The 27,029-nt window shown below is 43.0% G+C and overlaps 1 protein-coding gene across 1 annotated transcript; it reads left to right on the forward strand.

Moving 5' to 3' along the window:
- The first annotated feature begins 108 nt into the window (after positions 1 to 108).
- Positions 109 to 26,796, forward strand: prkcea (protein kinase C, epsilon a). The gene is made up of 15 exons (XM_076093970.1): positions 109 to 1,227; positions 11,723 to 11,786; positions 16,226 to 16,391; positions 16,478 to 16,512; positions 17,206 to 17,294; positions 17,572 to 17,701; positions 18,392 to 18,534; positions 18,784 to 18,886; positions 19,442 to 19,632; positions 20,818 to 20,991; positions 21,088 to 21,242; positions 21,638 to 21,776; positions 21,948 to 22,136; positions 24,032 to 24,178; positions 24,996 to 26,796. Exons 1-15 carry the CDS (start codon positions 883 to 885, stop codon positions 25,143 to 25,145), a joined length of 2,220 nt encoding a protein of 739 aa, XP_075950085.1. The 5' UTR covers positions 109 to 882; the 3' UTR covers positions 25,146 to 26,796.
- The last annotated feature ends 233 nt before the right edge of the window (positions 26,797 to 27,029 follow it).

Here is a 27,029-nt window from a genome sequence, read left to right on the forward strand (position 1 = left end):
CTTCTCTCATCCGGCGCAAGAGCCCGGCAGCGCGGGTGACGCGTTTTGCGCATTTCCTGCAGCCTGCGCTCACTCACGAATTCAGGAGAGAGCGAGAGGGGACGGGAAACAGAGGGCGTGCGCAAGGACCGAAAGGAGAGAGAGAGAGCGAGAGAAAAAAAAACGAACGGGAGCGGAGCACCGTGATGTATTTGGGGTGCTCGTGAGTCCCAAAAAGACTGCATTGAGGGGGCTAAAAAGGCATATAAAGGCATATCGCGGTACCGTGAGGTCGAAGCAGGGAGATTATCCCAGAAAAGAGCGAACGAGGGGCTGGGAACGGAGCACCAATCCCGGATGGCTAGGCGCGGCTGCTCGCGCTCTCTCCCACCCTGACCCGGCAGAGACACACAAACACCGAGGGGACGCTCCGGGGCTTCACGTGAAACCCAACCGGAGCTCGTAAACCCGCAACTCCCCCCCTCCTCCTCCCACCACCACTGCTGTTTTAAATCTCGGCCTGTTTCCGCCGAAACGGGGATCTTGTGTGGCGCACGGGACCGACCATAAACAAACAAGGCAGCCGCTCGGGTGGGAGAGTGTTCAGCAAAGCGACCTCTGAAGGGTGCGAGTCTGCGTTGCTACTGCGTTTGTCAGCCCATTAGAGATCAGCTGTGCTGTAAGCGTGCGTGCGTGTGTGTGGATAACACAGTGTTCAGATATGGCTGTACTACACTGAGAGTCCAAGGAGCCAGCGGCATTATGGGATGTAACAGGACTGTGCAGTGACCCCGCTCATTGGAAGGAAACACTCTTGTGTACAGGAGCAGGAACAGGCAGACTAGCCTAAACACACACACATTCATCCTTACACACACACACACACACACGGAGCCTGCAGCCATGCCTGTGTTCAGTGGCCTGTTGAAGGTGCGAGTGTGTGAGGCGGTGGACCTCAAGCCCACACCTTGGGCACTGCGTCACGCTGTTGGGAAGAGCGGCTCCTTCCTGCTGGACCCTTACCTGGCCCTGAATCTGGACCACACTCGGCTTGGCCAGACCGCCACCAGGACCAAGACCAACAGCCCTGCCTGGCACCAGGAGTTCTGCACTGAGGTCCGCGAGGGAAGGAGTCTGGAGCTGTCTGTTTTCCACGATGCGCCCATCGGATATGACGACTTTGTGGCCAATTGCACCATCCAGCTGGAGGATCTGCTGCAGAACGGGACCAGGCACTATGAGGACTGGGTATGTGTTCGATGTGTGGCCGTTTCAATATGTCTCAATTACCCTCCGAGCATTCGGGCAGAAGTCCTCGGGGGTCCCCACAGTCACAGGTCTGCATGTAAATATGTGAAGAATGTGTTTTTGCAGGTGAAGCAAAATTTGCTTCCGGACCCTAAAACAAACAGGACCCCCCCCCCCCAGTCTCTGCACCAGCCCTGCTGTTGCATTGTTTGCATTGCATATTTGATGGTGCTTGTGGTCACTTGGAGGCATCGGGCAGAAAATGCACAGCGTGCAGTTTGCTCAGTGTCTCCTAGCAGCAATATCCACACATTTTATAAAGTGTTGAACCAAAACCAGGTTGTTTTTAACGTATGCACCCAGGAAATTGACTAATTTGTTCACAAACGTCATTCATTTACACACACGCAGACACACAGACACACACACACACCTGACTGGGAGCTTCGCAGCATAAATACATGACCAGTGAGCACCTTTGGGGGAAGCTCCATGCCTTGCTCAGGAATTGGGGTGCCCTAATTTGACTTTTTTTCTCGTCAGGGACAGATTGTGATCCCTCAACTCTGGGTATACTGATACTGAGTACCGATCCGATACCATTGACGTCGATCCCTAAAAATTCAAAATCTATATAACTGGGATGAACAAGACAATGTTATTATGAATGAGTGCAACTTGTAGCAAAAACAGTGGATTTCGTAATGACGTTATTGAATGAAGAAACTGTATTTAGTGTCACTTCTGGACGATAACCAACCCCTCTAATAACTCAATATTGAGGCTGATAAATAAATCACTATCTCAGTTGTTGTTTATAGCGTTTAGTACTTTTCTTCTGCAGCTTCCCGTCCTCTATCTGTGACGAAGGAGCTGTTTGGACTTGCACCCGATCCGATTTGGGCATCTCAGGTCCAGCCCCTTAGTCGTCCTTCCTCCATTCCTCACATTCTTCATGGTGTGCCCTTGTCTTTCCCCCTGCAGAGTTACATGTATAAAGCAAACACACAAACAATGTTGTGAGACTTCACCACAACCTGGTTCAACGTCTTCAAAAAGTTTCCACTCACTGCATGTTGACAGATGCGCGCGCTGCAGCTCAGCGGCGGGAAACTCCGGGAACTCCTTTCATTTGTGACGGCTTCTCGTCAGTTATCTCATTTGCGTTGGGACTGCGATGTCGGCCGGCCACATGTAGATCTGTATGTAAGGGGATAAAGGGCCAGTTGTTTGGGGTTTTAACATGTGATCTTGTTCCACTTTTGTTTTATTTTCGTCTCGCTTTACGTTAGATAAAAGGCCGATGAAGGACAAGCATTCTGGGAGCTGTGGACACGCATTTTTAAAATGTGTAGCTTTAGCTCATTACCAACAAAATACATACACTTTACTGTCGACCATTTTCCAAAGCGTAGTGAGTCAGTAGTTTCAGTTTATGCAAGTACACAAAAAAATAATAATAAGATGCGTAATCAATTACAGTGAATGTTAGTTGTGCTTATTACAATATTATTACAATTTATTCTGTCAAAATGGCACGTTTGTAACTGTTTTGAAAACTCCTCGATGCCCGAGTTTTTAAAACAGACTCTGCTCTCCGCAGGATTAACATATGACTATGACATAATTTACAAAAAGAGAGGCAACAAAATGTTCATTGTGGTGAGTTTCCGATCTCATATTTGAAGTCTTAGGAAGCTCATTTTCACTCTGCAATGCTGCTACAATGTTATGAAGCTTTGCTAATAATGAATTGATACATAGTTATGTAATCCTACAATGTATCTGTATACAATTGGCATATAAATAGACACACACACACACACACACACACACACACCTCGTCCCTCAGCCATCCAGAGTGAGGTCAGAGCATATGGATCACTGTGTTGATTAACCACATCCCATTGACCAGCCGGCCGGCTCGTCGATACATCTGCCTCACAGTCCCTCCCACTTCTATTCCGTCCCCCTCCCTTCATTCCTCCATCACTGACCACTTCTGCCTCCCGTGTCTCCCTCATCCTCCCCACTCCAGCAGTGATTCCCCTCTCATCTTCCTTACCCCCCTCCTGCCTTCATTTACCCATCGTCCTCCACCCTTCCTGCCTCACTTGTGTACCTTGCACTCCTCTTTCATCTGCTGCTCCTACTTTCATTTACTCCTCAGTCTGCAGTGACGGATGTAAAGTTCAGACTCCGGTCAGATCAATCGATTTTTCCTCTTAAACATTATACTCATTTATGTGTATGTTTTAAAATAAGATTTGCGGATAAAAAGTGGCAAAATGGCGTCAATTCTGTCATTTCAATTTATATTCTGTCAATTTATTTTCCAGGGTCTAAGGTGACATCTTCAAATTGCTTGTTTTGTCCGATCCAACAGTCCAAAAAACAAAGATATGTCTACAATGAAAAGAATCATATATTATCAAAATTGTTGTCATTTGCCGAATGATCTACTTGTTTCAGCACCAAACTTTAGCCATGCCGAGCAGAGATCGTCCACCACTTTGGTCCAGACTAAATGATCTCATCGACTGTTAGATGCGTTGCCATAAAAACACAGATTTTGTTGACCATCATCGGGTTTGATACTTTGCTTTATGATAAATTACTTGCAAAACGAATGACATTCCCATCAGCTTCAGCTGCACTTTGTGTTTAGTGCTAAATAACATGTCTGCATGCTAACATGCTAACCTAAGATGGTGAGAATGGTAGAAATCACACTTGCTGAACAGATCAAAGCAGCCTCAACTAGCAGTGGTGTCTGTCAGACAGAAGAGTGAGATTCCTCAATATGATGCCATAAACTGGTATTAGAAGGTATGCCGTTAAGATGAACACTGAGGCTTGTGCACCTCAGCTCAGTCCTTTTTCACTTCCTACTCCCTTCTCGTCTCATCCCACCATCACTCTCCTCTCACCCTCTCTCTCTCTGCTTCCTCTTCTCTTTTGTCTTCCACCACCTCTCCATGATACACCTCCTGTGGACCCGAGCGCTGTGGGCCAGGCTGCCGCTCTGTGCCGGGCTGCTGCTCTGTGCCGCCGGTGAAATATTAACCAGGCTTTGATGCTTATTAATTATCCCACTCAGTGATTGAGATGCTCTGTGGAGCCCATCCCCATGGAGACAATGACAGCCCTCCCCTTGGTGAGAGAGAGAGCGAGAGAGAGAAATGTTTAAGTTGTTTAAACCCAAATTGTGTAATAAGTTAAAACGTCTTATGGTCGAAGTCACTGCCATAACATCACTAGTTCAAAGCTGTTATATTATCATAAATGCTAATATTGACACAACATATCTTTTATTGATGCACACAGTTAAGAGCAGTAATTGCCCTTTATGTAAGCTATCATATTAATCCAAATTCTTCTGCCACGTACTGTAGTTTAGTTGTGTTTTCTCTACATAAATAGCCTGGTTTAGTCCACTTTATTTCTGTTTTTAAAATGAGTCTTTAGGGTGTAAAATATCTTCAATTAAGGTTTTTGAAAATGGCAGTTCCTAGAAGTTAAGAAAAGGGAGATTTGGGAAGGTGAAAGAGAAATGAAAGTACACACAAAGGAAAGAGGAGAAGGCTGTGGAGAAGAGGAAGATGGTGATGAGGGAGGGAGATCAGGAGATGAGGTGTAGAAATAAACCGTGTGTACATATAAATAAATCAAGCTGGAGGCTGCTGGGAGCTTCTAAGACATGATGACCACGCAGTGTAACGTTTCCTCTCAGGGACACGGACCACGTCAGATGTCAGCCAGCCACTGTTGGACACTTGGCATCAACACACACTCACATGCTCATACTTACAGCAGCCAGGATTAATGACAGGACTACAATAAGAGGCCAGCCCCCATCCTGTTTTTTAGTGATTTGTTACCAAATGACCGATACAAACAGTGTAAAACTTCTATATTTGTAGCTGAATTTATTATGTTAATGTTAATATTTGATTGAACTGTCAGCAATGTTGACTTTGTAGCAATTTCTCGCTTTTTGTAAGAAATTCCCGACTCTGAATTACAGCTAGATAGTTGACGTGATTGTTTTTTTCCCCCATTTGGCGGCCCATAATTATGATGTACTATATGATATTAATTGTCAGTTTTTGCAATGCGATACCACGGTAAGCATTGGTCACCAATTGGTATGCGAAGGCCTGATCGCACCAGCATTTAAAATGGCTTAATATCACATTTAAATCAGTTCGTTACCAGTGGATGGGTCGAAGTATCTTCACGGCTCGCTAATTGTTAGCCGTTAGCTCACCAGCTACAGTAGTACAGTAACTACGTCACCAAACGTTTAGCTCTGAAAACACAGGTGGATGTCTAGGCCTTCACTGTATTTGTTGCAAAACATTTTTTTGCCATGTAAAGTGAAGTTGAAATGATCATATCATCATATATTATCACTAGCCCGTTCCCTCACCGGGACAAGTTGCATGACATCATAGGCTCCACCCCTCAGTGACCGGTTGGTTAAGTAGTACAGACTGGATTTAAGATGCCCTGGTTCCACCGTGACAACACACACACACACACACACACACACACACACAGAAAAGATAAGCATGGTGCTCTGCCCACTGATGCCAAATCAGGTCAGCCTTTGGTGTGTGTGTGTGTGTGTGTGTGTGTGTTTGTATTCTGGAGGGTGTTTAATGCATGTTGTCTGTGATAGGCAAGAACATTTCTTATCTTTTGACCAGCTAGTTCCCTTTTAAAATAAAGATTTGTTCAATTTAAGTTTTTCTCAGGAAAAGTTCTTCTGCAGACTGATAATGTAACTAAAGAAATATTTTTTTACTGGACCTTTTTCCTCTTTTAATTAAACAAATTAAGTTTGTGTCCATAATTGATACTTGTTCAATACTATTTTGACACAGAGTTGAATTTATTGAAAATTATTGCAATCGGAATCCCAACATGGTGAGAAACGGGGGCTTCCTTCGGCAGCGTGAGTCTTCATGAGGGGTGTTTTCATTTAGACAGATCCAACGGCATTGACTGTCTGATCTGCAGCGGCTGCTCAACAGGCCGTCTGCTGGTCCATCTGGATTTCTCACACTCGTCCTGGATGTGTGTGTGTGTGAGCTCTAAGATGACTGAACAGGAAGATTTGTTCGGGAATGTTCTCTTAAATCAAATTCTCCTGTCTAGTTTCGACGCTACTGGACCGTTGGACCCGTCACTCGTGGCAGGGGGGGGGGGGGCATTGTTGTATCTCCCCCATCCTCCCCCCTTTCACCACCACCGCCACACAGCTCAGCTCCTCTTACATTATTAGCCATCTGTGATGTTACATTAAAGATGCATGACTCCCATGTTGTCTCACTCAGCATGGGCCTCCTGAGTGTGTCTGCAGGCGGACACGCTCACACACCACTGAGTGATAGAAAGAAGGACACATACACACACACACACACACACACACACAGAAACACACATGTTATTGTGTGAATGTCGTCGAATTCTCTCAAAGCCGAAATTTGTTATTTGACAGATGGATGTGGGAGGCTGTCACTGAGACTAAACGCTCCTGAGAGAGACAGAGAGAGCTGTCTGGTTGGACAGAGATAGCGAACTACATGGACGAAGAGTGGGAGGGGGTTAGCTCCACAGTATTGATATAATACAAGCTTTGAGTGCCCTGTCTGCTTGTTTGAGTGCTTCGCTGTGCTGCTGCATATGGTGTGTGTGTGTGTGTTTTCATTCTGTCAGAAGTGTGTGTGTGTTTCTATGTGCGGTGAAGGGACGAGCGCAAGAGAGTTGAGCTTGTATGTGTGTTTAACGCTAACCTCCCTCCGAAGTCCATTTTAAAGTCCCCTGACACACACACACACACACACACACACACTCAAGCTTCTTGTGTGTGTGTGTTTGTGTGCGCGTGTGAGAGGGTTTGTGAAGTTCTCCGTCTCCCTGGCTGTATCGGTGTCCTAATTGGACTAACAAGATTAATGAGGCGAACTAGATTCTCCAGCTCTCTCTCCTCCCGCCATCTTTTGTTGTCGGGACGGTGCAGCTCAGTGCTCGTGTGTGTGTGTGTGTGTGTGTGTGTGTGTGTGTGTGTGTGTGTGTGTGTGTCTGCACACTGCAGGTTAAATCCAAGTCAAGTTCCAGTTCATTTAACAGGGGAGGTGATGTGGATAATATCTTCTGTCATTGTATATGTCATTCTATTAGTGCTATTTAACTATTAGGCCTTAATCCATTACTGGGTTGATCGGAAATAAATCTATAATAATAAACAATTTGCCCAACCCTGACCTGAAATGATCAGACTTTTGCACCATTAAACTATTTGACGCACCTTTGTCAGGCGCAGTTCAACCCCCAGTTGACTCGATGACATTAAAATGCCTGAGGGATGTTCATTTTTACAATAGGACATGTGTATTAGTATTTGTTTTGTCCGGAATTACCTGCTGAAGGGTTGGGCTTAATGACATGGGTTGTGACAGTTGAAATAGAGACAGGTGAGCTGAGAATCACAGAAAGGGAGACTGTAAGTTGATCCCAGTAGAGTTTCTCACAGCAGACATGTTGACTTTTCAGAGCAGGAAAAGCACAGGTGTAACTAATGACATTAGAGGAGTACTTTACCCACAACATGGCCATCAGTATATCCATTACTCACCCCGTGTTACCTTGAATTCAGCCAACTTTATTTTTCTCTCATGCCTCCACAGTGAACAGAAGAATCTGAAAACGGAGAAAAGTCTGCTCGAATTGAAGTAAATGGGGCTCGCTCAACAACAGCAAAACATCCGTTTACTAACTCTCACTCAACTGGTGCAGTGTAGTCCAAGTCTTATTTATCCAGTCGTATGCGTCTTCTAAAACTTTACCATTTAAAACACTTTGGACAAGTCCAAACTCGCTGAGCATGCGTGGGACTGTTTACGCAGAAGTCTTTGTTCGTGGAAGCAAAGTTCTCTTGACACATTCAAGGTAACACAGGGTGAGTAATTACACAAGTGGTTCATTTGTGGGTGAAGTATTCCTCTCTTAATGACAGCATTATTAGTATTATTTCTTTAGATATCGTGGATTCTTTTGGCCATTAATCATGTAGTGAAAATGTGGTATTGTGACAGCCCTAGTCCCAAATATAAAGCCCAGTTATTGTGGATGTCGGCTCACTGACACCAAGACCAGTGTGGAGCTGTTGTAAACCACAATATTCCTGCCTAATAATCTGCTTCTCTGTCCATTAATCACTTACAAACGAACGTACAAATATCGGTTGTTATCACAAGATCGTTAATAGCACTTGCCTGCTCTACATTATCTCATTTATTGAACACGTACATTGATTCTAAAGTGATTTTCACTATTTTAAAAGCTCCCACCAAAAAACATTACAGCAGCACTGCAACCATAGAAACGTCTGTTGCTAGGATACACGGTCACACTGTAGTAGAACGGTAACCATAGAAATATCTGCAGAGTCGACGTCATCGTCAGATATTTGAAAAATAAAAGATTTCTTTGTTCTGACGTTTCTGAAACGGTCACATTCTCGTGTATTCTTAACAGCCAGTTGTTCGTTTCTATGATATCTCCACTTAATACATGTTTGTTCTGTAATCCATCAGGTCAGCCTGTCAGCCTGTAAGTAATCAATGCTACGCTGGCTATACAGAAGCCTTTTGGATGGAAGCATAGAAATCATAGTGGTAATATAAATAAGCCTGTGATTATAGAGGGTTACATCTGCACTGCCTGTTTCAAATAGCGTACTGTGTCCTCGGTTCTACTGGGTTGTTTTACTCTAAAGTGTAAATGCAGTAGCTTACTGGGATGCTATTCAACACTGGCGTGGTTTCATCTTCAAAAAACACAAATCTGTGTCGTAGTAATTCTTATTGATTTGGAGAGAAAATTGCGAGCTTGAAGGCAACTCGCCGCCCAAGTGGCCGGTAATTGGTGATGTCAGCAGTGCAGTTTTTTTTTTTGGCGGGCATGCCTACCTCAGGATGCCTGAGCACTAAATCAATGATGGTGCTGTCTGTTTTGCTCCACTCTGTTCCAAATCTCTCTCCATCTTTTTAGCTGAAATCCCCGCCGAGATGCACCGTTACGTAAGAGGTTACATTTGGGGATTAGCACATCAGATTCATTTTCAAGGGTAGACATCAAGAATCCAACGGCGTTTATAGGTCACAAATCCCATGCAGTTATGTGTTATACATGCCACAAAAGGATGATACTACACGTATGAGCATCTGTGCTACATTCTCTGTGCCTTTTATTATCTTTAGCGTAATATTCCTTAACATAAGGGATGCAACTAATGATTATTTTCATTAATGGCACCCTGCAAAGCTGGTGTAGTTATTACTTTTTAAAATATTTTATTTGTAAAGTACTTATTTTTTAAGCAAATGACAGTGTTTCACAGTGCTTTTAAAAATACATAAACCCTATAAACACTTACACACTTCCCTGGCTCTAACACCACTTTTTCATCCGAACATTTTAATGTTATCTAATTAAAATAGCTTGATTGAAGTGACAACTCCAGCATAACTTTGCCTCAACCCAGCTGACGGAAACGCACCTCAGTCACTTTTTTTATTTGTTGGCACACTTGTAACATTCATTTTCCCCTGATTATGGAATCCAGCTCAAATAATCGCGATCAGGCGATTATTTAAATGATTAAGACAGGTCGATTAGATGCCAACTTTATTTTCATGCACCAAAAAGGTAAATAAAGCTGGTAGCATTTTATTTCATTTTTAAGGGAACAGGAAATATAAGTAAAATACAATAAGTATGTTATAATCTGTGAAAGGGACCTACACTACAATAAGAGATATCCAATCAAACACCAACAAAACATCTTCTCTTCTAAACACAGCATCTTTTTTTCCCCAATTGTGTATTCACACTATTCATCTGATAGCAGCACTCATTTCAGCGCTTATGACTGAGGCGCCTTACGATCTGTCATACGACTCCTGAGTCCTCTTCACGTGATTGTGTGCCGTCGCTGCTGCCTCTACATGAGATGTATGCAGCGTGTCTGAGGCTGGTTCATGTGCGATCTTTGTGTCTCATGTTCAGCAATGCATGGACATGTATGTGTGTGTGTGTGTGTGTGTGTGTGTCCCTGGCTGTGTGCGAGTTGCATAAGAGGATCTGCTGCTGTCCCAGAGCTTAACTAAGGATTTAAACCAATCTTTCTCACTCTCTCTCTCTCTCTCTCTCTCTCTCTCTTGCACTCTCTCTTCTTGTGTCGTCTGTCTCTCTGGCGGTCTCTGTTGCACTCCCTCTAATCTTTCCACTTGTATATTGAAGGGGGGGGGGGGGGGTGATGTCATTATTTGTTGAATAAGTCTTGTGCGTATGCAGGTTGTATGTTTGCTTATCGAGTATTATGTTTCAGCATGAAAATTGTTCTGTTCCCAGAATAAATTAGCCTCCATTTTGACGTCACCTGCTCAAACACAAAGAACTTATTATGACCGGTAATTCAAGATGTTTAATAATAAATATCTCTTTTATAAAACTTTCATTATTAATACAAATAAATAATTAAATATGGTGATTTGATCAGCTTTCATTTATTTCAGTTGTGTGTAATGTATGCCATGTATATAGAGGATTCTTGGATTATAACTCCTTCAGTTATCCTCCAACTGAGGCACAGAATAATGCGAGAAATCGATTGTTACCATTTAGCAGTTTTCCTGTTGACACAGAGAGGACTGGGCTCGCTGGTGATCTAAAAATAAGAAGGGTGGATGAGACTCCACGAGCATTACTTTGTCCAACATGCAATGCTGCAAATTTGTTGGCTGCAAACTCCTCACAGCACAAGAACATTTGGTCAGGAAAGCTGATTTGACTCTGTTGAGGACTTCATCTGGTTAATAGTAACAGAATATCCGCTGTGATAATATCCAGAAAGTTAATGTTATACCTTATTAATCTCTGTATGAAAATGTTATCCACCCTGGAGCAGAAAGGAGAAATGGAACTGTTAAATGATTGCAACACGATAGGTGGATGAATACATCATAGGTCACCTGTAATCATTAAATGAACTGTAGCTCCATCAGTTCCAATTACTTTAGCTCAGGAGGTAGAGCAGGTTGGCCACTAATTGGAAGATCGATGGTTCAATCCCTCCAGTCCGCATATCAAAGTGTTCTTGGTCACGATACTGAACCCCGTATTGCTCATATCAACTTCACCGAGTACGGTGAGCGGCACTAACCACTGGTCCACTAACTTTGTGTCTTCCTGCTTTCTCAAGCAAGCCTTGCAGGAGTAAATGGGGTCTATGGTGATGATGGTGAGGATAGAAATGAACCCATTGATGAAGATGGTGATGAGAATGGTGGGGGGTGAGGGTAATGGTAGTGAAGATAATGACCTCTTCCATGTGCGGTGGTGTGTTTGTTTGTCCCCCCCCCCCCGCTGCGTTCACTGTCCAGCTCACTGATTTTCTTTCTGTCTATCTCTTCGTCTGTTGCAGATTGACTTGGAGCCGGAGGGGAAGGTATACGTGGTCATCGATCTGTCCGGATCCTCTACTGAAGGTAAAACCACCACACCAACACACTATTTTACCGGTGAAAGGAAAGGTTTTACACATTAAAACACACATGCACACACGTAGGCGTGTTTTGGTGGAAAGTACAGCTTTAGGTAAAGTTGAGATGGTGAACTTGTCAGGGATCAGCTGTCCATTTACACATCCAGCAGTCTGAGAAACATTAGCATTCAATAGGAGTCGTGTTTCTTGGCACCTGACAAAAGTTTGGGTTTCGCCCAACTCTTGTGGGAAATATCTGTCTCTTTAGCTTCTAAGTGTGTCAAAGCTGCCTCCTGTGGCCGACAATGAGAGCAGGGAGAGTGAGACGAAACATTACAGTTTTGGGTCGTAAAAAGCTGATCAATTAGCTGAAAGATGCTTAAAACGCTACGTAGAGCTGAACGGAAAACGCAAAGTCAGGGATAATTCTTTGTGGGTTTGTAACTACAAGTTCCCTCTTTCACATCACACATTGTCATTCGACCCGTTAATGATACAATAATGGTGATTAGTGCGGCTTTAACCAAGTATATTTTGGCGTGCATTAAAAGCAACTAGATAGCATTCAATTTGTTATTAAATGTACTAATTATTGTTCTCTTGTCATGAAAGTAGCAGGAGTTACATTTTTCAGTAGTATTGCATGACAAATAGACCTGTAATTTGAATAAAAATGTAATTTAAAGCCTTGTAAAATTTTGTTTTTCCGTAACATCCCTTCAGGACTTATGTGGTCTCGTTGTTTTACTTTACGATCAGCTTCCTTTACTGTTTTGGTTCACTCTCACGGTTCTCAGAGCCTCGTTGTTCGGCCCCAGCAGGCAGCGGTTTTCAATGAAGAATCTCTAAAAACCCACTGTACACCACCTGCTCAGCACCAAACGGCAGACAAGCACAGTTAGAGACTAGCTGGTGAACAGAGAGAACTATTTATCAGCTAAAAAGAGTCACATATTTTCCCTCAGGCGTTGGTGGAGACCAAAAACAGAGTGAAAAGAGAGTGAATGTTGTTTTTTTTATATTTATTCATCTGGAGGACACAAATATGACTCCATAACAGTTGGAAAGTTTGATAACATGTTCACCATATCATCTTAAATATTGTTAACATGTTATTATTGTGTTCACTACTTGTTTCTGATGCCCCAAAGTGGACAAAACATCACTTGCAGGTTTAACACAAGACTGACGCCATAGGCCGGTTTCAGGGCACCCCGGCACATCTCTGAAAATCAATTTACATATCTCACAAGGCTGACAGCCAGTCTCAAGGCACCTAGAAGCAATGCATTGTGGGACAGTTCAGTATGTGAAGTAAGCTCACGTCTCATTTCTCGTATATATCACATACCATGCGGTGTGAATGCACGGTGTACTCAATTTTACGTCAATAGCACGGTTAGTATGCGATTACAATGGAATGATTGTTTCCTGTTTTCCTAGAAAGTTACATAACAGAATTCATGGAATTTTCTCCTCCTCTCTCTTGTTCTCTATTTCCCTCTCCTCTATTTGTTTGTACTCATTAAACATGGAAACATCTCTCTCAATTAGCGCTTTCCGCACACACACACACGCTCAGTCACATGCTGCCAGATAAGAGTGGTTTTCACCTGCACCTGTGTATCTTCACACCTGGTTATAAATAGAAACGGTTCTCTGCCTTCCAAGAAAAAGTGTGTGTGTATATATATATATATATATGCGCAGCAGTTATATTGCAGCAGTATAGTTTCTCTATGTAAAGACGGATGAAGAGAGCAGTAGAGGGTGAAGAGAGAGGGAGTAGATTCTTAAAATAGTAGGTGAGATTGAGCCACGGATTACACACACACACACACACACACACACACACACACACACACACACACTCACACACACACATACATATGCAGACTCAGGCATCAGAGTCTTGCCGTCCTCATCGATGATTGGACACTCTGTGGTGACCTCACGACCCACTCCCCACCCACTCCTCAACTTCCTCCCTGAGTTCAGCTGGCATGAGTGCTCGTGATGTTAATGTATGCTGATAAAAACAAATGGTGTGTGTGTGTGTGTGCGCGCACGTGTTTGTGTGTGTGTGTGTGTGCGTGTGCTGATAGGAGGGATGGAGAGATGGAGGGTGAGAACTAGAGGAAGAGGTGGTATTTTTAGCAGATTTGTTTTTTTCCCCCTGGTGCAATCTGTTCTCTGCAGCTTTAGAGGCTGGAAAGAGTTGTTCCTCTCCTCTTTTCTCATCTGTTGGTCTCAGGAAGCAAATAAAGACAATAATCTGACCTAATCTGACCATCTGCAGTCTCTCCCTCTCTGTTTCTTCATCCTTTTCTGTTCCCTTTAAATCTTGTATTAACTTTCATCAAAGCTTAAAAGATAGCCTTCATGAATGAGCAGTTAAAAATGACCAAAGAAATGTTGTTTTTAAATTCTTCAATGCAATATATTTAATGTATCCATGTTAATTACCTTTAACAAGCATTATGTGCTTCGAAATTAATGACATAGATTCAGTGCAGAATTTTAATTAACTACAAATTGATCATATTATCACGATGTTGATAATGATAATTACAGCTCCGACGATTCGTCGTCGAATAGATTAGTCGATAGGCAGAAAAATAATCGCCAACTATTTTGATAATCAGATAATAGTTAAAGTACCTTTTCATGAAGAAATGGCATAAAATGCTGTTTTCAGCCTCTCAAATCTAGAGACTTTTAGATTTTCTGTTTTTATATCATATTTAACTGAATATCTTTGGATTTTGGACATTTAAAGACCTTGGACTTTTAGAAACCGTGTGTTATTCATCTTCTAGTGATGGAAGATGAAGAGCTTGATGAATGTTTCTTAATTAGTGAACTACAGCAGAACACTTTATCAAAATGGCTTTGTGATAAATAAGTAATAAGAAGTAATATCCTTCTGGCAGAAACAGTTTTCCTGCGATCATCTTTAATAGTTATTTTGTATCTACATGCTGGAATCTGACCCTCCAAATATCTGTTGAGTCAATCTTTGCATTTTAGTTTCATTTGTTGCATATTTTTTGATGTTATTAGAACATTTAAGTCCATCCACCAATAGTGCACAGGGGGATCTGTATCACACATTTTAAATTGTGAATTTAATGTTGCTGTGACACAAAACAAGACAAGTATTACAATCTTAATGGGACTTTGTTCATATCTATTCAGTCTTATTCAGTATTTTAGGAGGGACTTGAAGTGCCACTTATACTTCTTTAACTTTACTTATTGCTGCCATTTCAGAAGTTCCAAAGAATAAAAAAGTAACACTTTTAAAATGTTATAATTTGAAATTATTTAAATTTTCACAGATGTATCCACAATCGTATCCATATTTGAGGAGCCGCTTCGACTGTCACTTCAACCTCATCTACTTCAAATACCTCAAAGCACTTAATTAAATATTGCACACACGTATCAATAATAAGAAAATGTTGTTTTAATCTTAATAGATTTTTGACCACAAATCTATCTGCGATCGCTTGAGAAGCAGATGGATAACCGCCACGGTTGTATTGTTGTTCATTTTTATGTCACATTTATTTTTTTATCACCCCACCATTTCTGTGGGTTTCACCACAGAGTACGTCTGTCTCACCGACGAAGGCTCCTAACTGTTGTTATACCTCATGACCCCTCCTTGTCAGCACGCCTGTGTGTGGTGTGTGTGTGTGTCCAGGACAGATGGATGATGTATTATGTAAAACAAAGTGATCCCAGTAATGGCCTGTTAAGCTGTCTCCCCCCCCTCTCACCGACACCACCATCACACACACACACACACACACCTACTCACACACACACACACACACACACAGTCCCTAGACAGCCTGTCTGTAATCGAACTCAACAGTAACCACATCTATAACGCACCCAGGAGAGAGATGGGGGGGGGGGGGGGGGGGGGGTGTGAAAGACAGGCAAACTAGGACAGGAGCGCAGAGGGAAGGAGTGTGGGAGTGAGAGTGGAGGTGGTTCTCTTGTCTGAAGATTACCCTCGGAAAGCATTTATCTTTCCGGGGAGATGCAGCGAGGAAGGGAACGGCTGGTTGGATGGTGCTCGCTGAGGAGGAGTATTTTAATATGCTGTCCTTCGTTTTATTGCCCACACATGAAAGTATAAATAGCATGCACACGTACGTATGCATAGGCATCTGGTAGGTGTGGGGTGTTTGTGTGTGAGGAAGAGTGAAGGGGGGGGCGAGGAAGATGAGAGGCCGTTGAATGATTAAACATCTCAAGCAACATGATGCAAATCATCCGTATTTGTTTAAAGCGTCTCAGGAAGTTAAATATATTAGTGGTAAGAAAACATCACTCTAAATTCGCTCAGGAACACAAATGTTCCTACATTTATTTTCAGGGATTCATTTTCTGTTAATAAACTTGTGTGTGTGTGTGTTTACCTGACAGCTACGGGGACCAATGAGAATGAGGAGCGGGTGTTTCGAGAGAGGATCGGCCCTCGCAGGCGACAAGGCGCCGTCCGAAGACGCGTCCATCAAGTCAATGGACACAAGTTCATGGCCACCTACCTGAGACAACCAACCTACTGCTCACATTGCAGAGATTTTATCTGGTAAGCAACAAAAACACATATTCAACCCAACGTACCTGCTGTTATGTTTCCATAAACCAACCTCTCCTCTGTGTCTGATCCGATAGGGGCGTGCTGGGGAAGCAGGGATACCAGTGTCAGGGTGAGTACTTTTCTCTGGCGGCTTCCAATTTCCCTGCACATCATTTATTATTTAAGCACGAGAACTCAAGAGGGATTACATGTTGCTGAACGACCTGCTGTGATTTGGTCTCAAGCCACCGTCACCCAGAGCCACAGATGACCTGCATTACACCAAGAACATCTGCTGTTAAAAACGCTCATGAACATCGCTTCAGTTTTACATTTTCTTAGCATGTTTTCTTCAGTGGATGCAAACATCCTAAACATTCAGCTGGGAGTCAAAGTGCTACTTAACTCATTTGTTGAGGCACTTAATTGCTGCTCAGGAATTACAATCATATCACAGTAAGCCCGCCCTAAAGCATACTCCACAACATTCTTATTATTCCATTGTTTAAGAACGTTTACATTGCACTGTTACATTTTTATATTGACTTATAAAGTGGGTCAGTCACATTCAGCTGCTACCCGACCCCCTTAATAAGGTCAGTGTGGGCTTGGATATTAATTCAGTGTATCAAATCGATACTTCACTAGTGCATCAGAATCACTGGAGAACATAACTTTTGTTCTTCCTGGTCCATCTTATCTCGGGGATATCATCAGTGTTAACATCGCATACTTATTATCAAATGTTATAGGTCAAACCAAACTTTATTCGATAAGTTTTAACAACATTCGTGAACACCTCGTGTCGATGCTGTGCTTCCAGTGTGTACGTGCGTCGTCCACAAGCGCTGCCATGAGCTCATCATCACCAAGTGTGCCGGGATGAAGAAGCAGGAGGACACACCTGAAGAGGTAAATGCAAACGGCACACATGGAGCATTGTTGGTAGAAATTAAAGATTTGTTTAGAGATGTTTAGCTCAGAAGAATATGTCCTCTTTAACATTTATTATTTGTTGAAACACACTTTGAATCATGTACCATTCAGATCTTTCGTGAATAAATCCTTGTTACTTAAGGTAACGTGTACACTGTGTACTTGAGCCACATGCATTATTCCTCCGATAATGCTACGGTGACCTCTTTGTAACACTGTGTGTGTGTGTGTGTGTGTCTGTCTCCCTCTGTAGGTGGGCTCACAGCGGTTCAGTGTTAACATGCCCCATAAGTTCAGTATCCACAACTACAAGGTCCCCACCTTCTGTGACCACTGCGGCTCCCTGCTGTGGGGCCTCATGAGGCAGGGCCTGCAGTGCAAAGGTGAGTTCATGTGCAGTGGGGAATTTACAGTGTCACGGGATGCGTTTAGAGGTGCTTGTGTTTTGCAACCTCATTGAAGCCTAATTGTGCATATATTTAAAGTCAAAGGCTTTGAACAAAGAAACACAAATGTTTCTGGAAACGTTAGTTAATCTTATAAAATCACTTTAAGTCACAATGAAATAAAAAACATTCTCGTTACAGTTTAATAGTAAATGCCGAAACATAGATTTGTATCTCTGCCAAGAAGGATATATATGTTCTCTGTCGTGCAGAAGAAGGGAATACTTTTTGGATTCTTATAAAGAATTGTGTATTCTGAGAAAATCTATAAATCTATATACAGTATATACAGTATATTTAATTAATGATTTTAATAATCGTTCAATTAAGTAAAAAAGGAAGCTGCAGTCTCTCAAATGTGAGGATTCTGTGCTTTCCTCTGCTTTATAAATAATTTGAAATGTAATGTAATGAATTTATCTGAAATAATTTAAATATTTGATATATTTACTAAACAATGTCTTGAGCAAGCAGGTAGGGTTTTACAGTCTATTGATGGACACCTGTTTGCTACTGATCACACCTTCCAGCGCAGGCAACCTTTAAAACATAATTCCAGCGCTTGAGCCAGAAAGCCTTCCTGGGTTTAACCTGAAACCATTTCCATGTGCTTTTGTTATCACGCAGTTTGTAAGATGAATGTGCACAGACGGTGTGAGACCAACGTGGCTCCTAACTGCGGTGTGGACGCCCGAGGAATCGCTAAGGTCCTGGCCGACCTGGGAGTCACGCCTGACAAGATCTCCAACACCGCACAGCGCAGGAGGAAGGTAACGAGGACGATGCTCCAGTAACAGTTGAAACCTCTGTGTTCACATCTGTCCAGGTCAAATTGATCACTATAAGCGGATGGTTATGAGTATTTAAAAGTCAATTAATTACAATCATAATTGAGAGTAAGAATTGTAAAACAATGGTTTTCTGAGTCACACACTTAAACTGAGAAACTGAGATTCAACTCTCCGATTTAAAGAGTTCAGCCCAAAGGAACGGTCATGTTTGTGTGTCTCTCTCTCCAGTTGACTCCAGGGCAGGACCCTCCCCAGTCTCCTCCTGAGCTCTCCCAGACTGAGGACAACAGCTTCAGCCAGCCAGCTGTCCCCACCTCCCCCTCACAGCAGGGTAACACTGAACACAACACACACACCATCAGAAAACACAGATTTGACACAAACAGGCATTTCAAAGCCCTTTGAGATGCGTTCTTAGCAGCATGTGGTTTTACTGTGTTAATTTTACCAGTAAGAGGTAGTATTTCCATTTCAGGAATAATATTGTTGCTCCTTTTAAGAAGTAAGCAGTTGAACGTGTTATTGTCCTTGTATATATAAGACTAAACGTACATTATCTAAGTATTATCCCCCACCGCCCACCACCAGTTGCTTGTCACAGTTAGTCATCGTCCTCTCACACTTTGCAAGCTGAGAAATGAAAGTTAACTTTCTCTTTGTGGAATGATTCCCATTTTTGTTTCACGGAGCCAAACGTTGATGAACAACAACAACACTGCTGCTATTTAATCACCCTGGTCAGACATAATGTAACTGAGTCATCACAGAGGATGTGATCATCATTGAAAAGTAATCAGTAACAAATAATGACCAACATTTAAAAAAAAAAAAGACAGTCGGCCTGTTTTCACTGATGTCTGATCTGCTTTTCCGTTGACACCCACAGACTTGGCACAGTTAGATCGCCTGCAGGACGCGCTGTCACTCGACCAGCAGGGACCCCAACACTCCCCCTCCACCATCTCCTCTTCCTCCTCGTCCTCCTCCTCAGCAGGCAGGGAGAACGGACAGATCCAGAGGAGGAGCCTCAAGGACTTCAACTTTATCAAGGTTCTCGGCAAAGGCAGCTTCGGCAAGGTGCGACGACACAGTGGAGGCGTTTGACAGTGTTTGTTTGTTTACTGCTCATTATGTTCATAATTGAAACGGGGTGTTTTTTTTCATTCTTTTAACACCCTGTTCATCATGGCTCCCATTATTCATAAGAGACGTCGGTGTAATCAGGGACCAGAATAGAACAATTCACATGTCAATTATGTTGTATGGAGGCAGCTTCTTTTACACATTTCCCTTTCACTGTGTACCATACCAAACAGTCAGACACACCTTTTCCTACCTTTAGTTTGAAAACATTTACAAACTAAATGGTGAAAGATCGCTCATGCAGTAAGGGGATAACATTAAAGCTGCACTAATCAATGGTTTTATATTAACTGAGCCTTTTAGCATCTTTCAGCTCATTGTTTTGGTTGTATGGTTGCAACTTTACTGTTTCGTTGCACTCTCACCGCTCTCGTTAGTGTTGTTTTTCTGGCAACAACAACAACAACAAAAAATCTCTGATGAACTGATAAACACTACCTGAACGGCCGACGCGTTTTCACATACTGATGCTTTGTCAGGACCCCTTGGCGTCAGTTAGGTTCAAATTACTTTGTAACTAAAGTTAAATTTGAAACTGACACAAACAGCTGTTTGTAACACGATGTCGGTTTTTCCCGCGGGACACGAACAGCGGCCTCTTGGTTGAAAGTCCTGTGTTTGTTTGACCCACTCACCCTGTGAGGTTATTTCTGATCTTCATTCAAAGTCATCACAGTCCCGGAGAATTTTCTTTGAGAGTCTAATGACGCTGCGGATCAGTTTACATTGTAGTTACTTAAAAAAGCCCGGTGCGTCTCATACAGGGTGTCTTGTGGAAGGGTATCGGATGCCGAGGGGCCTGACAAAGCGTCGGTAGTTGACGCTCTGGGAATGAGAACGGGCGTGAACAGCACAAAGCAGCTGACAGACAAAATTAGCAACTAGCAGCTGAACATTTAGCAGCTAAAGTGGAGACCGAAACAGAACAAAAAGTGCAAAGTCATCCCAAGTATTCAGGTGTCTTGTTTTGTCAGACCAACAGACTAAAACAAAAAAGATTTTCAGTTTAATAGTAGTTTTTCACTCTGCAGTCTCGATTTGACAAAGGTCTTGTAATGCTGATTTCATACAGAGCAATAATTTCCTCCCTGTCTCCTCCATCTTTTATCTGTTATCCAGGTGATGTTGGCGGAGCTGAAGGGGACGGAGGATGTTTACGCCGTCAAAGTTTTGAAGAAGGACGTGATCCTGCAGGACGACGACGTGGACTGCACCATGACAGAGAAGCGCATCCTGGCCCTCGCCCGCCGACACCCCTACCTCACCCAGCTCTACTGCTGCTTCCAGACACGGGTAGGACCACGAAACAGCACACACACACACATGCAGGTGTGATAGCTCAACCCTGTTTTCTCCATCCCATACCTCTCTTTTTCTCTCTCTTTGCAGGATCGTTTGTTTTTTGTAATGGAATACGTGAACGGAGGAGACCTGATGTTTCAGATTCAGCGATCCAGGAAGTTTGACGAGCCTCGCTCTCGTTTCTACGCCGCCGAAGTCACCTCAGCCCTGATGTTCCTGCACCGCAACGGGGTCATCTACAGGTAAACGTCCCCGGTGTTTTTTTATGTGTTTCAGCCAAAGACACCCTGAACTGCTTTGGGAAAACTAGAAAGCTAGAAATATCTAATAGATTCTTCATAATATTCAGATTCTGTCTTGTTTTAGAGGTGAATCCTCGTTGGAAACTCAAGAGAATTTGATCAATTATTTGAAGAACTCGTGGACTATTTAAGGAATTTCACAAACGATTATCTCACAGCAACATGCTAGACTCTAGAGGGTGCATGACAACATGTTTCACACTTTAATTGCATTTCATGGTGATTCTCACATTTTTTTATTTTACATTGCATGCTCACTTCTCTCAGCGAGTCCAACTGTTACGGAAAGCAGATGGTGCTGATTCTCTCTCGGTCTGTCTGTCTTTGTCTCTCAGGGATCTGAAGCTGGATAACATCCTGTTAGATGCAGAGGGACACTGCAAGCTGGCGGACTTCGGCATGTGCAAAGAAGGCATCAAGAACGGAGTGACCACCACCACCTTCTGTGGCACGCCGGACTACATCGCCCCTGAGGTGAGCTGAACCGTCCACAGGCCGCTCTGGACTCCGGTTTATTCTCCCTCGGTTCTTCTGTCATCTAAGTACACTTACTGAAGTTTCTTAATCTAGTCCTTGTCACTGGTGGACCTGTGTTACAGTATTTCCTGTCCTCCATGTTGAACCGTGTCCTGTTGTTGGATTCAGATCCTGCAGGAGCTGGAGTACGGAGCCTCTGTGGACTGGTGGGCCCTGGGGGTGCTGATGTACGAGATGATGGCCGGACAGCCTCCGTTTGAAGCCGATAACGAAGACGACTTGTTCGAGTCGATTCTCCACGACGACGTCCTGTACCCCGTGTGGCTCAGCAAAGAAGCCGTTTCCATCCTCAGAGCGGTACGAGTCGTCTCTGCAGCACGACGCACAACATTTCCTTTGTTTGATTATTAATTAGAGTTTGAAGAGTGCATATCCTCTTCTTCAGCAGGCGCTCGTAGGCGTCCATGGCGAAGTGAAAAACACTTTGATTTTGAATCTTAATTCAGTAGATTTCGCCCCAATCATATAGCGTACAGTATTTGTTTTGTTATTTGTTATTCATGTACTTTTAAGACTTTTCTTTACCAAATGAACATCAACAAAATCTTTCTGTTAGACAGAGTTTAGACAAAATCATTCAGAAGAAGATTTTCTGAAAAATAAATACACAGCGATTCTTTAAAAACCCAGGTCGTTCAACAACATTTACAACTCTTCTGAAGGTACTGAAGAAAATATTAGATGATACAAAGTCACATCAATGTGGAGAAATATAACTGATAGTGAAGTCCTTAATGTTTGGTTCATAACTTCAGCGAGGACATTTTCATCCCCAGCTACCATCTTTGTTTGGATTAGATAACAGAACTGGGAAACATTTTTATGATGCAACAGATGGAATATCTTTTTTATCCAGATGGTCAAAAAATATTCAAAAGAGGATTCTTGAAATACATCAGAATGTATTGCTTTTTTTTCTTTCCTGTGACTTTAATCTAATGGTAGCACATGAGAGGCACAAACTAGGTTACATATAACTGTTGTTTCAACACTATTTAAAAGGCTAGATTCTATTGTTTAAATGCTTTTGGAACAACAGTTAAATGAAAACTAGAAGCTCACCTTTCAGCCAGGTGTAACCAGGTGTCAACATGACTTTTCACCTTCAAATCACCGTGCTGCATTGCAACATGGATGACTGTGACCTCCAAAATTTCCACTTCATGCAAAAAGGTTTCGCTCGAGATTATCAGGCGTTGCACTATCATTCATGTTTCTATCGTCAGAGCTGCACACGAACAAAATGAAACTCATTCAAAGTGCACTTAACACAGAGGACGCTTCTCTTTGCTCTGATACCAAGCAGAATAAAAAAAAGTCAGTCAAAGAGGTTAAAGTAATAACAATGCGATCATAAAACCAAAGTGCTCTTACAATACTGAACAGGCAGCAGAACAAAAGAGACGCGGCTTTCAGTCTCAGTAAATAACACCAGCACTCTGCTGACCTGTTTCATCACTCCGCCACTACGCCTCTTTGTTTGTACCACAGAGCCATTAATGCCTCGCTCTATTATTAGCACTGAAATGCTTTTTGCTCAACCCCTCGTTCTGCTTCTGTCCTCTTCATTTTATGGACGAAACCACAGCTTGAGGGTCCTAAAGGGGGTTGGATTTCAGACTCAGACCCTTATGTCTGTGGGCGGGCACGGCGTAAACGTAATAGAGTGTTCTGATCAGACTGAACACATTATTTTTATCTATACGGGGGAATATGCGCGTCTGAATTTTCACTGATGCGGAAACAACAGTGAAGTCTTTTACAGTTAATATAGGTCAGTGGGAATGCAGCCTACCTGGACTGCAGACGAGGAAATGGAACGCAGCTATTTTCTGGGGAGCTGCCGAGATCTGGACGAGATTTCGGACCTGCAGAGCGATACAAGTAAACATGACATAAACATTGCGGCTTAAGCGACTGTAGGTGGGGAATTGTTTTGATAAACAAGATCTATTTTGATGCGTTTTTAATGCACTCTGGCACCTTAATACCACTCAAAATAGAGCTACATGTCTACATGAAAAATGTAAATATGTCAAATATATCAAAAACGGTTTACGTTCCAGATTAATTAATTAATGAATTGTGATATAAATATACGTTTAAATTCCTGCCTGGCCCCCTGGAGCCGGTCCAAAATGCTGGTGAAATTGGAACTCAAAAAAGTGTGTATTGTGTGTGTTTGTTTGTAGTTCATGACCAAGAACCCGGCGAAGCGTCTGGGCTGCGTGGTGAGCCAGGGCTGTGAGGAGGCCATCAAGACCCATGCCTTCTTCAGAGAGATCGACTGGGTGCTGCTGGAGCAGAGAAAAGTCAAACCGCCCTTTAAACCCCGTATTGTAAGTAACACACACGCTACACGAGCACACATTGTTTTATTGACTGTGAATTTGACAAAACTGTGACAATCTATTGGTTTCCATGTATTCATGGATGCATGTATTCTACATTTAAGGCTATTAATTTAGTTTTTTACTGACTGAATGTTAATGCTCCAGACATCCAAAATATGTTGTTGTCTTGCTGCAAGAACACTCAGTTTACAGCAATACGAGGTGCTCTTGTGGTAAAAACAGTTCACAAAGCATTTAGTGATGAAGAGAAAGAAGGAAAATATAAACAATATCTAAATTTTACTCATTTTAGGCAGTATTTGATTTTGGTTAAAGTCATGTATGGCTGCAGTTGTGTAGTTGTGAAATGCTCCTTCGCGAGGATGCTTTTCCGCTCGCATATACTGGTCTGTGCGCTCGTATCACGTGGATGTGCCAGATTTTTGTGGGTTTTGAGAATAATTAAATCGCACAAGTTACGCATGTACGTAGCGGTGCGCAGCGCATGACAGACTCAGACGCCACTGATTATGAAAGAGCAGGCAGGGACTGATCCAGTGTCACTGAGGGTGCTAACCAAATCATGTGCTGGTGTGACCAACTGAGAAAGTTTATAGCATCAGTGCCACCAGTGGAAAAGTTAAAGTCTGGAGCCCTGGCACAAGTGTGTGTTCTCTTCACAGTAGAGGCAGTGAGTCTCAGTGGTCAGAAGGTGTCGCTCTAACGTCACTTTTGAAGCACTAGATTGAAGTGCAGTTTCCTCCTCTGACGTCTTTGCTCTGTGTGTGTGTGTGTGTCTGTGTATGTGCGTGTGCCTCTGCAGAAGACCAAGCGTGATGTGAATAACTTCGACCAGGACTTCACCAAGGAGGACCCCGTGTTGACGCCCACGGACGAGGCCATCATCCGACAGATCAACCAGGAGGAGTTCAAGGACTTCTCCTACTGTGCCCCCGAGGAGACGCAAACCTAACACACACACGTATCCAACAACACTAAACCTGACACGCATGTATGCACACATCGCTGACATTCATACATGTGTAGAAACATAAATCCCTTTACAAAACACACGCACACAAACACGGCCACTCCTTTACTCTGAAGCTATTGGTTGTTGTTACTTTTTTGAATATTCTTTACTTGCATTGTGTTGTTCTTGTTGCCTGGGTTTATTATGAATATAAATATGAATATGACTATGAATATACACAGCTGCACATGCTCTTACACACACACACACACACACACACATCCCCTCGTTGCACACTTTTAATGTAGATTTACACACGCACTACAATCCCACGTTTTACTCCAAGACAAACACACTCACTGCACATGCTCAGACAACCAAAACACACATACACACACACTTACTGCTTCTCTCCCCCAGCACCAGGACTGTACAGTGGGTGCTGGGTGCAGAGGCCTGTATATAGCCTGTGTTGAGTGGCTGTATTGTGTCGGTATTGTCTGCTAGTAAAGGAGAGTCGTGGCGCATGGACAAGCACCCTACCTGTGTTATTACTGTCCTTATTGTGGAGCAGTTAGGGCCAAATATTTGTGCAATACCCTGACTATCAATATATTTTATTTGTTTCTTGAAGTGTTATTTTTGTCTTTTCTTTTCTCCTCAAAATGTGTGTTTTTTGTGTGTGTGTGTGATTGAACTCTCGTGCTCATCATGCTCCTGTCTCGTGTGTATAAAGTGAATGTCGAGCTTACAAGTTACAGGCTATTGAACTAATTATGTGGAGCAGAGTGTTACAGGCGGCCTGTGTAGCAGCGTGAAGCCCGATTTCCAGCTATTTCATCCATCTGCTAGTTTCAGAGTCTGTCCCGCCAGCGAGAATGTGCTGACCCGTGGGCGTTTTTTTTTGTTTTTTTTGTCGTGAATGTACATATTTGTAAGTGCGAATGCATGATTTTTCTTTCTCCCTGTCGGTGTGTGACTTTTCGTCCTCAGTATTTCTGTTTCTATAGTTACCATCAGTGTTTTCAGCCCCCCCCCCCCCCCCCTTTCCTTCCCCTCTCCTCCAAAGCACCAATTCCCCTTTCCTGCCTCCAGCAGCCGTCTCACTCAGCCAAAACCACTTGCTTTTCTGACTTTTGCTTTTTTTTCACGAATGGCTTTTCGTTCTTATTGCTCTCTTTCTTTTTTTTTATTATAGTTATTATTATTGTAAAGTGTATCTGGAGGAAACCTTTGTGTATAATACTATAACTAAGCTATCATAGGTCTGTTACAGCCGGGCGAAAAAGAAATGTGGAAAACCAGCAGCTGAATTACCTCTTATTTCCAATACACACACAATCAAAACACCAGATACAGACTCTCTCCTTTGCCTCCTCCCTCTTCTTCTCACTCTCTTTCTGACTTACACACACACACACACACATGCACACACAGAGGAGGACTGTCGTCGCGTGTACTGTACAGTGATCTGAATGAAGGTGAGCTGGTTGCTCTGTGTGCAGTAGAGTCGGTGTGTAGTGAAGCTTTGTGCACCCAGGGGTAGGGCTGTTCCTGGTCACACTATCTTACTCTGTGCCAAAATGTAGTGCAACAGCCGGGCTAGTAATGTCTGGTCTGATTCCAATAAAACACTGAGCTGTCTACATCACTCCCAGACTCCTCTGTGTCATCTTTCCTCCCTCGTTGTTTTTTATTTTTATCGATTCTCGCCTGCTGCTGTTCAGAGGCAGATCTGTTCTGTGGGATGCTTCAAAGTTTGTGCGAGAGACGAAGGGGAGGGTTAGAGTGGAGAGAGGGAGGAAGGGGAGGGTTAGGGTTATGCTTTCACTGGCCTGGCTGACCTATCATCGTGCTCAGCTTTAGAGGCCCTGTAGGTGATGC

The sequence above is a fragment of the Anarhichas minor genome, unplaced genomic scaffold (assembly GCF_050575085.1).
Source record: "Anarhichas minor isolate MPS153535 unplaced genomic scaffold, ASM5057508v1 ptg000017l, whole genome shotgun sequence".
NCBI classification, from domain to species: Eukaryota; Metazoa; Chordata; class Actinopteri; order Perciformes; family Anarhichadidae; genus Anarhichas; species Anarhichas minor.

Excerpts from the sequence above, each read along its gene's own strand:
- prkcea (XM_076093970.1), top strand. The coding sequence starts at position 883 with ATGCCTGTGTTCAGTGGCCTGTTGAAGGTGCGAGTGTGTGAGGCGGTG. Across the intron at positions 11,787-16,225 it reads GTCCGGATCCTCTACTGAAG|CTACGGGGACCAATGAGAAT; the intron begins GTAAAACCACCA and ends TTTACCTGACAG. Across the intron at positions 21,243-21,637 it reads CGCAACGGGGTCATCTACAG|GGATCTGAAGCTGGATAACA; the intron begins GTAAACGTCCCC and ends TTTGTCTCTCAG.